This window comes from Mesocricetus auratus, unplaced genomic scaffold (assembly GCF_017639785.1).
Source record: "Mesocricetus auratus isolate SY011 unplaced genomic scaffold, BCM_Maur_2.0 Super-Scaffold_100010, whole genome shotgun sequence".
NCBI classification, from domain to species: domain Eukaryota; kingdom Metazoa; phylum Chordata; class Mammalia; order Rodentia; family Cricetidae; genus Mesocricetus; species Mesocricetus auratus.
The window spans coordinates 65,539,950-65,553,521 of record NW_024429194.1 but is presented as its reverse complement, the minus strand read 5'-3'; the positions used below and the strand labels follow the sequence as shown (position 1 = coordinate 65,553,521).

General features: G+C 45.4%; 1 protein-coding gene across 4 annotated transcripts in view; it reads left to right on the top strand.

The window, feature by feature from the left end:
* Nucleotides 1-13,572, top strand: part of Dip2b (disco interacting protein 2 homolog B) — a 181,073-nt gene that overhangs the window by 75,580 nt on the left and 91,921 nt on the right. For all 4 annotated transcript variants that reach the window (XM_040753817.1, XM_040753816.1, XM_040753815.1 and 1 more), the window contains exon 3: nt 11,227-11,352. In XM_040753817.1, the coding sequence (XP_040609751.1) occupies nt 11,227-11,352 (126 nt within the window). The remainder of the gene's footprint in view (nt 1-11,226; nt 11,353-13,572) is intronic.

Here is a 13,572-nt window from a genome sequence, read left to right as displayed (position 1 = left end):
CTTGAGGTACTATTTATTCATTTTCTTCTATAAAAGATTAGTATTAGCCTGGTGACACAAACCTGGAATTCCAGACACCCAGGAGGCTGAGGCAGGAGGACTACAAGTTCAAGGCCAGTGTGGGCAGTTCACCAAGTCCCTGTTTCAAAATTGAGTGTTAAAGAAAAAACAACAACAACAACTGAAAGAAAGTGGGGTGAAGATCGAGCAAAGCCGAGGTCAGACCTCACTCCATGCAGGGCACACAGACAAAGGTCAGTCAGTTCTGTCACCTTTCCTCCCTGCATCACAGACGGCCACGCCCCTCTCCCTCCTTTTTCCCCTCCCCTTCGCAGTTCCCATCTCCCAACACATACCCTGTGCTGTGCTGTGCTCAGGGTTAGGGAGATGTGTGTGTGTGTGTGTGTGTGTGTGTGTGTGTGTGTGTGTGTGTGTGTTTAGTGTAGGTGTGAAACCACTGGATGTTGGGAACCAAACTTGGGTCAGAGGTCAAGTGCAGCACCAGTGCTCTTTTTTTTCTTTTGTTTTTTTTAAACTATTTATTAATTTTTTATTTTATTTGCATTGGTATAGAAGGTGTCAGATCCCCTGAAACCAGAGTTACAGACAGTTGTGAGCTGCCATATGGGTGCTGGGAATTGAACCCAGGTCCTCTGGAAGAGCAGACCAGTGCTCTTAACCTCTGAGCCATCTCTCCAGCGCACCAGTGCTCTTAACCCCCGGGCCATCTCCAGCCTCTCACCCCAACACTTTTTAGGATTGTTCTAGATTTGCACAAAGATACTTGTGTGTATTTAAAATATCTCAGAGCTGGGTGTGTTTTGACACATGCCTATAACCCCAATATGAGATCGAGGCAGGTGGAGCAGGAGTTTGAGGTGATCAACATCCGTGTAGTGAATGTGAGGGCCTTCCCTTGGTTCCTCAGTTTAGCTGTTCACTAGAAAGCTGACAGTCGCCCTCAGGCTGGGCCTGAGAAGAACCATGCTTGCCCTGCTACCTCCTTGCTTTGGTGGCTCGTTGCTGTTTAAAATTGCCCCCGAGAGCAAGTCTGACCTGGTGAAACAGCCATGTACCTCCTGCTTGAGCTTGAGGCAGCAGGGAGTCGAGTTGAGAGCCTCCCTGAGCTGTAGAGTGAGTTCAAGAAAAGCCTGAGCAACTTGGGCAGCTTTGCCCTGAAATAAAAGGTGCTCAGGGAGTGGTTTAGTAGTGGAGTGCTTGCTTCATATGTGTGGGGCTGTAAGTTCAGTTCCCAGCACTGTAATAGTTAGTTAGTTAGTTAGTTAGTTAGTTAGTTAGTTAGTTAGTTAGAAACTGCCCGGAAGTACTCCTGTGGTTGCTTCTTCTAAGATCCCAGACCTTTTACGTTAGTTAGTGTGTCACCACAACTGTTTTTGATGGCTTTGGTGAAGAGGTCCCTCTGACATACTGTATTAATTTGTTTCAGACTGTTAATGTATTTGTTTTTCCTTTATTTGATTTCTTCTTCTGTCAACTTCATTTCATTGTGTCTGTGTCCCAGTCAGGATAGGAGACTGCCTGCTTTTTTTTCCTTCTTTGAGACAGGGTCTCACTAGATAGCCCTGACTGCCCTGGAATTCACCATGTGGACCAGGTTGAGAGCTCACCTTGTACACACTCCTCAGCCTGTAGACACACACACACACACACACACACACACTCACTCACACACGCACACACACTCACTCACACACACACGCACACACTCTCACACACACACACACCACACACTGACATATACACACACACCACACACACACACGCACACACACCACACACACACACACCACACACACCACACACACACACCACACACACACACACCACACGCACACACCACACGCACACACACACGCACACACACGCGCACACACACACGCGCACACACTCACACACACACACCACACACACACGCACACACACGCACACACACACCACACACGCACACGCACACGCACACACACACACTCACACACTCACACACACTCACTCACACACTCACACACGCACACACACACCACACACACACACTCACACACATACACACACACCACACACATACATACACACACCACACTCACTCACACTCACACACACACTCACTCACACTCACACACACACACTCTCACTCACACACACACTGACACACCCACACACTCACACACACTCACACACACGCACTCACACACACGCACACTCACACACACACTCACACACACACCACACACTCACACACACACTCACACACACACACTGACACACACTCACACACACACACTCACACACACACACTGACACACACTCACACACACACTCACACACACTCACACACTGACACACACTCACACGCTCACACACACTCACACACTCACACACTCACACACACTGACACACACGCACACGCACACACACACACTCACTCACACACTCACACACACGCACACACACACCACACACACACCACACACACACCACACACACTCTGACACACACTGACACACACACGCACACACACACTGACACACACACACTGACACACACACTCACACACACACTGACACACACACGCACACACGCGCGCACACACACACGCGCGCACACACACACGCGCGCACACACACACGCGCGCACACACACACACACACTGCCTTTTTAGGGATAAGACATAAATGTTTGAGTGTGGTTGTATGGCGACCATCTCAAGCATATACCAGTAAGAAGTTACAATGAGTGAGCAACGTTCCTTTGTCAAGCTGAGTGGGCGCTGCTGTTTTTCTGGGGTCTTTAGTTGCTCCCGAGTGTCCTGTACACAGGCAGCTGCCCTGCAGGGCAGCTTTACAGGCTTTTTATCACAGGTCTTCTACATTCAGTCCTGCCTCACGGCTGTGCAAATGTTTATAGACTGTGTTATAGAAACAAAGGAAAAGCTTTGTGGTTTAGCCCTGCTGCCCCAGACTATCAAGAAGAGCCTAGAATACTATTTTCCTCAACAGCTTCCTGTAAGAACATGAAAGCAGAGTCACAGTTTATTTTTCATAAAACAGGTAACTTTGTGTACATTGGTAGACGGGACTTGCTTTGGGGGTGTATGTGAAACACACATCCCACACATGCATGTGAGTGGGTGCCCACATAAGGAGATCAGCCTTGGGTGACACCTACCTCCAGACAGGATTTCCCTTTGTTGTCATTTGCCACTGTTTATACCAGGCTAGTTGACCCACAGCCCTGAAGGGTCCCCCAACCCCCTTCACTGGCCATCTCTCTGTAGGAAGAGGGCACCAGGGTCACAGACGGGAGCTTCACCCACTGAAGCACCCTAGCCCCATTGAGTAGGAATTTCAGCCACAACCTTTAATCAGTGTCCTAATCTTTAAATTGATATCTCCTCTCCCAACCACTCACTGTCATTGGTAGATGTGCGGAGACAAGAAAGATCTCAGCTACTTGTTTTTAAAAAAATTGTCAGTTACATAGGAGGAACATAGGAGGAGTACCAGCAACCCTGACCTCAGCCTCTGTGCCGTTGAGGGCACAGGAAGGCTCTTACATGGACAGAGTGTCAAAGATTGAAATACACAGTGTGTCAGAGTTCTCAATGGAGTGCTGGAGTCCAGTTACTGAACACGAGTGATGTTTTGGAGTGTGATTAAGTAGGCCTGTGTGTGCCCTGAGAGGTGGGTGCTACCTGCTGTGGAATCTTCCTGTCTCATTTTGATTTCGAAGCTGCTTTGCAGGTAAGGCTTCCTGAATAGTGGAGAGCCTGCCCCTTCAGATCCCCGCCCACCGGGTCCTGTGCTCTTTGTGTGGGCGTGGGTAGGATGGGAGTTGCCAGGGCTGGGCATACATCATTGTATCTACCCCATATATCTTATCAGAAGGAAGTCCGGTCCCTTCCTTTGGGGCTTCTTTTTCCCCTTGAATTGCCCAAGAGCCCGAGGGACTGAGGCAGCAGTAGAAGTGGTCCAGCCTCTGCAGCTGAAAGTGAAGTCTGGCTGGGTGCTACTGAAGTCAGTCTCACTGTGCGGCCCATGATGCTGACCCGCTTCTCTGATGTATCCTGAAGGTGGAGCACATTCCTTTTGACTCACATACTCCTCTTGGTTCCTAGGGTGGAGTTCCCAGAAGTGTTCCCTTAGTCTCTGTCACAGCCACTTTCCTGGTGTCCTGTGGCCCAGAAAATCTGTGGGTCAGAATCAGTCCAGGCAGGCACTTAACTCATGGTAGATCAAGGCTGCTGAGCCCCTTCCTTCCTAGAATCCACCCTCTTCCCAGGCTCAGAACCCACCACTCACAGGCTTTTCCCTGATGTGAGGCTCTCAGCAAATCCCAGTGCTCAGCTCACCAGCACAGACCCTGAAGGAAGGACTCTGCATCCATCCTTGAACAGGGTGAGAAAGAGGCAGTGACCCTGTGTAAGAACAGTTGGCCATTCTTCTGGAGGCAGCTCTGGATAGACCTTTCAGATGCTGTTACAGTGGAGATAAAGCGGTGTGTGTTAAGGAGCCTGTGATGCCTGCCCTTGGAAGGCCGAGGCAGGAGGATCCTGAGTTGGAGGGCTACATAGTGATCAAGGCTAGCCTGTTCTGTGTATAGCTTTGATCTGTCTTGTCTCATTACAGGGAGAAGGGAGAGAGATGAGGGCATGAGAAGGAAAGGAAAGAAAGTTGAAGTGTTGCACTGTTAGCAGCATTTCTACCCTGCCGTTCTGTGTGAACCTTTCACAGTTGGCCTGAGGGTCATTTTGTTTCCGGTGCAGGGCTATGTTTGCTCCACCAGTCTCCCTTGTCCATAACAAGGTTTCCATCCCTCTCTGGGCTGCTGCAAACATCTCACTGTGGAATAAGGTGGCTTTCCCTTCTCTGTGCCCAGCAAGATCCTACAACAGTGTCCCTTCTTAATTGTCTTGTGTCTTTCCTGAAACCCTCACAAGTTTAATTCCCTGTTATGTGGACTCAGAGAGCGTTGTTCTTTTCCTTGTTAGCACATTCCACAATGGGAAACTTGAGATGGGATTGGTAGGGGTGGGAGGGAAGTAAGTAGGGTAAGGGGAGATAGTAGCCAGAATGCAATGTACGAAGCTAATAAGAAATGTGCCAGGTTAAGCCGGGCGTTGGTGGCCCACGCCTTTAATCCCAGCACTCGGGAGGCAGAGGCAGGCGGAACTCTGTGAGTTCGAGGCCAGCCTGGTCTACAAGAGCTAGTTCCAGGACACCTCCAAAGCCACAGAGAAACCCTGTCTCGAAAAACCAAAAAAAAAACAAAAAAAAAAAACCAAAAAAAAAAAAAAAAAAAAAAAAAGAAATGTGCCAGGTTAAAAACATGGAGCAAGCTGGGCGTTGGTGGCGCACGCCTTTAGTCCCAGCACTTGGGAGGCAGAGTCAGGAGATCCTTGTGAGTTCGAGACCAACCTGGTCTATAAAGCTTCACAGAGAACCCCTTTCAAAAAAAAAAACAAAACAAAACAAAAACAAACAAGCAAAAACTCCATGGAACATTAGTGATCATTATCTGGTACACCTGTGTAGATGGCAGTGCCACAAGGCTGGAGACAAGTCTGCTCCAGTCACCTTTAAAACTGCAAATGTCTGGTTCCTCTCTCTTTCTCCTACACATGTGAGCATTTTCAAATCATATGCAGTATGCTCCAGTCACCTTTAAAACTGCAAATGTCTGGTTCCTCTCTCTTTCTCCTACACATGTGAGCATTTTCAAATTAAATGCAGAGCCAGAGGCTAAGAACAGAATGGTCTTTCCCCAATTTTCCTAGGTGGGAAAGCTGTGTGCTGTTTGTTTTCTACTAGTAAATACTTGTTCCTGTCTACGGTATCTGTCTCTGAGTTAAAACAGTAGGCACATAGAAGACACATCTGCTTTCTGGAAAGAGTGATAAATTATATACATCTTGACTGTTAAAAGTAATTCTTTCAAGAATTTAAAGTGTTTTCAAAACAACAAAAACCACTAACCAAACCTACCTTCACCATTTAAACGTAATGGTGACCCCTAGTGGCCATTCTGCACAGTCGCCTGAACAGCTGAAGAGTAACCGTGTCTTGATCATGCTATGATTGAAGACTTCATTGGTGAGGCTCCTGTTCCAGCATTTATGTACACCATAATGCCTTTCAAATTATTTAGATTTTATAAATGTGTTTTTTTCTATAAACTAAACAGTGAAAGGGTAAAGGGTAAAGAATTCTGGTTTCTATCTCGTCAGTGCTTTGTTCTGATACACAGTGACTTGTAAGTCTCATCTAAGCCTTATATATAATATATAAAGTGATTTTTTTGGACTGGAGTATTTGAACTTTTTTCATTTTAATTCACAGATTATCTGGTTATATTGCGGCATATAGTGAATTCCGCCTTTGCTTTTAACTTTTCCTTACCATAGCAATAAAACTACACAGTTACCTGAAACATGAAACCTTGTATTATAGCTCCCCAAGTGATTGTGAGATTTATTGGATGGGGTCAGTGTCCTGCCCTCCCATGCTCTCAGACACCTCCATCCATCCATAGCCCGGTGCACTAGCACGTAGGGCGCACCACACTCCAGCTTCTTGTTCCCTTCCCAGGCACTGTTCTGCCCTCTCAATCCCAAGTACATACTCACTGCTAGTTTCTACAGGGGACAGAGCGACAGAGTCACTTTTTATCCAGGAGCAGGGAAACTGAATATTGTTTTTTTAAATAGGTTCTAACCTTTAGTTTAAAAGAATCAGTATCATTTTTATTTTCTTTCTTATACTAAGGTATTCCCCTAATTTCCCTCCCCCCCTCCCTCTCTCTCAGTTGGTAAAGTTTGCTAGTGCACACCTCTAATACCAGCACTTGGGAGGCAGAGGCAGGCGGATCTCTGTGAGTTTGAGGCTAACCTGGTCTACAAAGCAAGTTCCATTACAGGCTCCAAAGCAAGACAGAGAAACCCTGTCTCGAAACCCAAAACAAAAAGTTGATAAAGTTCATAGTGAGGCTGGGCTGGACCGACAGCCTCCAAAACAATACAGAGAAACCCTGTCTTATAAAACCAAAAAAAAAAAAAAGTTCATAGTGCATGATTTTTTTCCATTTCACGAAGATGAGCCACCCAGCTGTATGTTCCCCTGCTGGGCTCAGAGCTTCCTGGGCCTCTTTGTTTTTGTTTTACAACTTCTTTTTATATTTACTCGTTCATTCATTCAGTGTGTCCCTGAGTGTCTGCACCGTGGAGTATGTGAAGGTCAGAGGACAACTTAGAGGAGTCAGTTCTTTCCTCTGCTGTGCGGATCTTGGGGGTTGAGCTCCGACTGTAAAGTGGCGAGGCTTGGTGGCAGCACCACAGAGCCATCTTGCTGGCTTTGTTTGTTGTCTTTGAGACAGAGTCTCACTGTGCAACCTGGGGTGATCTCAGACTCACAGCAGTCCTCCTGCCTCAGCCTTCTGAAGGCTGAAATGGTGTGTGTGGGCCAACTTTCCTAGCTGCTCTTACATCCTTTCAAGACAGCCTCTTGATGGGTTGAAGCAGATATGTCACACAGTTTAGCCAAGTTTATTCCACCATAAATCCATGTCTCTATGGCATTATGTGTTGGACATACTTATAGAAACTGTAAATAGAACTTTTGGGTTCATTTCTGATAAATTATAACAAAATGATTGTCATGGTTTTAGAACCCAGAGAAAACGGGTTGGCTTAGATGAATGGATTCCTGAGGGGACAGAGACAAACGCCACAGAGTTCTCATTACTTGGTTACTTGGTAGAGGTCTGTGTGGGCTTTGTTTTCGGCATCCATTCCACACAGCTCTTGGCTGTGTGTCAGCTAACCCCATTTTTTTCTTTCTTTCTTTTTTTGGTTTTTCGAGACAGGGTTTCTCTGTATTGTCTTGGAGGCTGTCCTGGAACTCGCTCTGTAGACCAGGCTGGCCTGGAACTCACAGAGATCCACCTGCCTCTGCCTCCCGAGTGCTGGGATTAAAGGCGTGCGCCACCACCGCCCGGCCCCCCCATTTTTTTCATTAGAAGACTTGCTATGGGTTATATGCCTTTGCTTGACCAGTGATAACCTGTACCTCCTCATGAGTGGAAATGTATGCTTTATCTTTCTCTGTTGTAATTAGTTACATTGAAAAATATAAAGCAGAAGCATGTCTGAGAAAGATAGTAAAAATACTTGAATCTTTGTGCCTCCCCTTTTAAGTAAGAATTTGCATTCAATCTTTTAAACATTGAATTATTAACTATACAATTTGGAAACACCATGTTTCTTAGAGTGATTTGTTCTGTTGTAAAATAACCAGTGGTAGATAATAACAGTTGTGGTTTTATATGGCTCCTCCCCACACACAAAGCAAAACAAACAAAAAACTTACTTAAACACAAAACCCTCCTGGCCATTAGGAGCATGTTTTTTTTTTATTGTTTTTTTTTTTTTTTTTTTTTTTTGAGACAGGGTTTCTCTGTATTGTTTTGGAGGCTGTCCTGGAACTTGCTCTATAAACCAGTCTGGCCTTGAACTCACAGAGATCCACCTGCCTCTACCTCCCAAGTGCCACCAATGCCCGGCTCCAGGAGCATGTTTGAGGATCATTGTGCCACCTCAAACCATTTCCCTGCGCATATTTACAGAGTAGCTCATGTGTGCTGATGTGATTTCCTTCCTGTATATATCATCTGACTGTAGAAATAAAAATAGCTCCTTTCTATTTAAAGTTGGTTGGACTGTATTTTAAGTATTTTCTCTAACAAGTGGCTTTTTGCAGAATCTTTCCATGGTGAGCAGCAACGTGGGGTTTGTGGAGTTTTTGGTTGGTCGGTAGAATGCTTTCTCTGAATCCCAAAGCATTGATGCTCCCAGCTGAACACGTTAATTCCCATCAGGACTTTTTAAAAGTCCTGGGAGGTTTCCAAGTGGCTCTTTTTGGAGCCTTTTGTTGAGGACCAGCAGAGATAGACAAGCCAGGATCTGTGCTCCATCTGGCTCTGCAACTCCCAGCCCATGTCCCCCTTCCTTGTTAAAGGGATCGACTTCTTGGGCTTATTGTATAGAATGAAACTACTTCCAGGCACAAGCATACATGTAAATGTTGATTTAACTATTGTAGCTTGGGGTTGGTAAAGGCTTTCTGTGAAGGGCCAGATGGTATTTTAGACTTTAAAGACCCCATAGTCTCTGTCATAGCCACTCAGCATGGACACCGCCACAGACACTGTACAATTCTTCCCTGTCTATGTCCCAATAGATTTGTTTGTAAAAACAGACTGTAAGCCAGCATGGTGGCACACTTCTAATCCTAGAACTCAAGAGGATCAGGAGTTCAAGACCAGCTTCCCCTGCACAGCAGGTTCCCAACTGGCCAGGAAGATGTGAGACCGTGTCTCAAAAAGTAAAAGAAAAGAAAAATCAGTGTAGCTTGGTTTGGTGGTACACACTTGTAATCTCCACACTGATGATGCTGAGACAAGAGGACTCCAGATTCTAGGCAAGCCTGAGCTACATAAATTCTTTTCCCAAAAGTGAAAAAAAATCCAGGAGATGGGCCATAATATAATAGACCCTTGTCCAAGACTAATAAAAGTAACAAAAGAAGAAGATATGGAGAATATAGTAAGAACTCTGTGTAGCTCTTGTTTGAAGTATACTATTGAGAATCTAGGTTGACCTTAAAGGTTGGTTTACAAACTGAAGACATTTAGAAAGTCTGTATCTGCATGAGATGTTAAAGGAAGTGGAAGGGGACAGCTGGGAATCAGACAGGGAGACCAGAGTGAGCTGGAGTGGGGCTGCAGCTCACCTGAACTAGACTGACAGTTGTCTTGTTATTACCTGCTTAGGACTGTGTCATGTAACACTCACATTGTGTTAGACACAACAGGTTTAAAATCTCCATCTGTGTCATGCTCTGCTCAGTTAACAAACTTTCAGTGAAAACTTCAGCAATAGGAACCAGTAAAGAACAGTTCTAGATCTGTGGATGAACACAGATGGAGGGCATCCTAAAACACATCCCTCCTTGTTCTCTCAGAAAGATACTCTAGCTCAGTGGTGGCCATATCTGTGGTGATATATTATTTATGATTTATTAAAGATTTCCTGAGGATTCAGAAAGCAAAGTTAGCCACAAGCCATATAAAAATCAGGCACACACCTTTAATTCCACGACTCCGGACTAAAAGGTAAACAGATCTCTCTATCAGTTCAAGACCACACTGACTACACAAATCGATCCAGTGTTAAGAGAAACAACTCACAAAGATGATCTCAGCACTTGGATTCACACACTTTAATCTTGCACTAGAGAGGTATAAAAGATAGGAGCAGTCAGTCTCAGGAGTCTCTAACCACTTTGAGGACAGCATAGCAGTCAGAGTGAATCTGAGGAGCAGCCTGAGGATCCGCCCTTTGGTCTGAGGATAGGTAGAGAGGTAAGAGCTAGTGGCTGGCTGCTTTGCTTTTCTGATCTTCAGCTTGAAGCTTGAACCCCAATATCAGTCTCTAGGTCTTTTATTTATTGTGAGACATGTACTTAACTCATGTGAGGCCTGAGTGTGACCATCAGCACTGCAGAAAACTCAAGTTTTATTTAGCCATTTTATGGGCCAGTCCCGAGGATTTTTTTTTTCTTTCGAGGCAGGGTTTCTCTGTATTGTTTTGGAAGCTGTCCTGGAACTCACTCTGTAGATCGGGCTGGCCTCGAACTCACAGAGATCCATCTGCCTCTGTCTCCTGAGTGCTTTGATTAAAGGCGTGCGCCACCAATGCTCAGCTCCGATGATGATTTTTTTTTTTTTTTTTTTTTTTTTTTTGGTTTTTCGAGATAGGGTTTCTCTGTATTGTCTTGGAAGCTGTCCTGGAACTCGCTTTGTAGACCAGGCTGGCCTCAAACTCACAGAGATCCACCTGCCTCTGCCTCCCGAGTGCTGGGATTAAAGGCGTGCGCCACCAACGCCCGGCCTCCGATGATGATTTTTACACAACATTTATTTATTGTCTAGCTATTTCTTTCCCATTAGACCATTGATGTTTACAGCTATAAGGTAATTTTTTTTTTTGCTTGAGGCCTTCACATTGAATTTATGTGACTACCTTAACCTTCAACCCTTTACTATAGATGGAGGATTACTACCTTCAGCCATGGCAAGAATGAGTAAAGTGCTTAGAACATACCACCTCCCCACTGTTGCCACTGAATAACCATCTTCCAAACTTCCTTTTTTTAGAAACTGACTCAACAGGACAAAAAGACAAAAACCAGACTCCTGCTCCCACTGTGGCTCAGACCTCCGCTCCTTCCAAGTACCACCGAACTCGATCTGGAGGGGCCAGAGATGAGCGATACCGATCAGGTAAGAAGGAATTGCTGAAGTTTTCCTGCCTGTAGTGTGAACTGTGTGTCTTGAGCTCTATGAACTGTGTTCTAAGGAGTGTAAACTGTATGTCTTGGGCAGTGTGAACTGTGACCTGAGCAGTATGAACTATTCGTCTTGGGAACTGTGAACTGTGCGTTCTGGGCAGTGTGAACTGTGTCCTGAGCAGTGTGAACTGTGTTCTAAGCACCCCTCATGGTTGGTGTGCTGCTTTCTGTTGAGCCAGAAGGTTGTGTTCATTTACTCAACAGTCTATCTAGCACATCTTGAGTGTCAGCTGCAGATACTCAAGTTTCCTGACCAGACAGCAGCAAATGAGACCATTTCTGCCTTCAAGGAATTTCAGTTTCAGAAAAGGAGCCAGACAAGTGCAACATCATTGTGATGGGAGTTAGGTCCCGTGGGCAGAGGAGGCCACTCTTTCTGTGCTTATAGAGTTACTGAATAGTCCCATGGTTCACAGACCTGAACAAAACACAGTGGAACATCACATAGTGAACTCATCAGCTTGGTATCTTCTAACCCAGAAGGTGTTGCTGGCAAGTACTGTACTTACCAGTGGGACAGCTGGTGGGTAGAGTAACAGATCATAGAGCAAGGCTTTGTGTTCCTGCTTACGAGGTGCCCTGTGCCGCATATCCTATGATTTAGGTAACAGACTAGGCTAAACAACTTCACTGTAATATTATTTTGCTTCCTCTAGATTTTCTCTCCCTTTTACCAGCTAAAGTTACCATGGTCTTTTCTTGAGTTGAAAAATATCCTCTTGGAAACAACTTAAAAGGACATTATTTACAGAGCCAACCAGTCCATTCTGTGAGTGGATTTTACTAGACATGTAATTTCACACATGGGGTGATGAAAATGAGAGATAATTAGTTACCACCACAAAAGGATTGCACATCATACCAGTTTCCCTTGAAGCTTACCTTGTTCTGAGGGATCAGGTAACAGTGGAGTCATGGCAAAGAGAGTTGAGAATTAGGGAAATGGCACTAGATAGTAGACCCCAAAGTAGTTGGAAATTAAAGTGCAGAGGCTAGCAGGGAGAGAAGACAGGCTAGGGAAGCTTTTCAGAGGCCAAATCTTGAGCATTCTCAAGTGTACTAAGAGTTGTAACAGAGTGGGAATCTACTCAGATTTCTGTTTGTTTTAGTAGCTCACTCCAGTGCACACTGCTTGCTGTCCACTGATGTCTTCCAGTGCTAAAGAGGTACTTTGGGTTAACAAAGGAAGTAAAGTAGGATTGCTTGTTTTGCTACTGGATTGTGGCCCAGGCTGTCCTTAGATGGCATGAGTCCTCTCCTTCCTCAACTTCCCGAGTGCTGGGATTACAGGTGTGCACCACCACGCCCAGCTAAAAGCAGCTGCATTTAGGGTGGATCAGAGGGAGGTGATGCTGGCGGCAGCAGAGCATATCCAAACTTTCTGTATGTTGCCAAGCATCCAACTTGGTTTCCTAGGTACCACTGTCTCCTTTTCAGGCCGACTCACGGTCAGCAGAGTGCTCTAACCAGAGCACAAGGGGGTGAACACTTAGAATTCTCATTTCTAGCCTTCTGGGAGACGTTGTTTCTCCCCTGGTTTACCTTTCTTTCATGCATGTGTGTTGATAGATTATGATAAAAGATTTAGTTTAAGAGGCCAAGAAGCTGATTTTCTACATTCTGTGTCCAAAACGATTTTGAATCAAGAAGACTTGGTGAGCTCATTGGCTGATGTGAAGTTTATGACTGTCTTGCACAAGCCCCATAGTGACCTCCAGCCACTGCCGTTCTGAACCACTTCTTTTAGAATTCCCCAGCGGATAGAACTCGTAGTCTGTGAATCAGGTGTCTGTAAACACAGGGGCAATGGGAACGGTTCAGTGTGGTCAGGTTGGTGTCTGTCTCACTGAGACTTTGTGGGAGGGAGGAATCTTGCAAGAGGCAGGCCAGTAAGGAGGGATAAATAGGGAAGAAAAGGTGATTCACAAAAGTAGTAGTCTCTGTTGCTCAGTGGCTAAGGGTACTTGCTGCTCTGCCACAGGACCTAGTTTGGTTCTCAGCATTCATATCAAGTGGCTCCCAACAGCCTGCAAGTGTAGCTCCAGAGGATCTGACTTCATTTACTGGCCTCCAAGAACATCCACATGTATGTGTGCAAACCCACAAACACAAATAAAAATAATAATTTTTTTTAAATCTCTGAAGTGCTGGA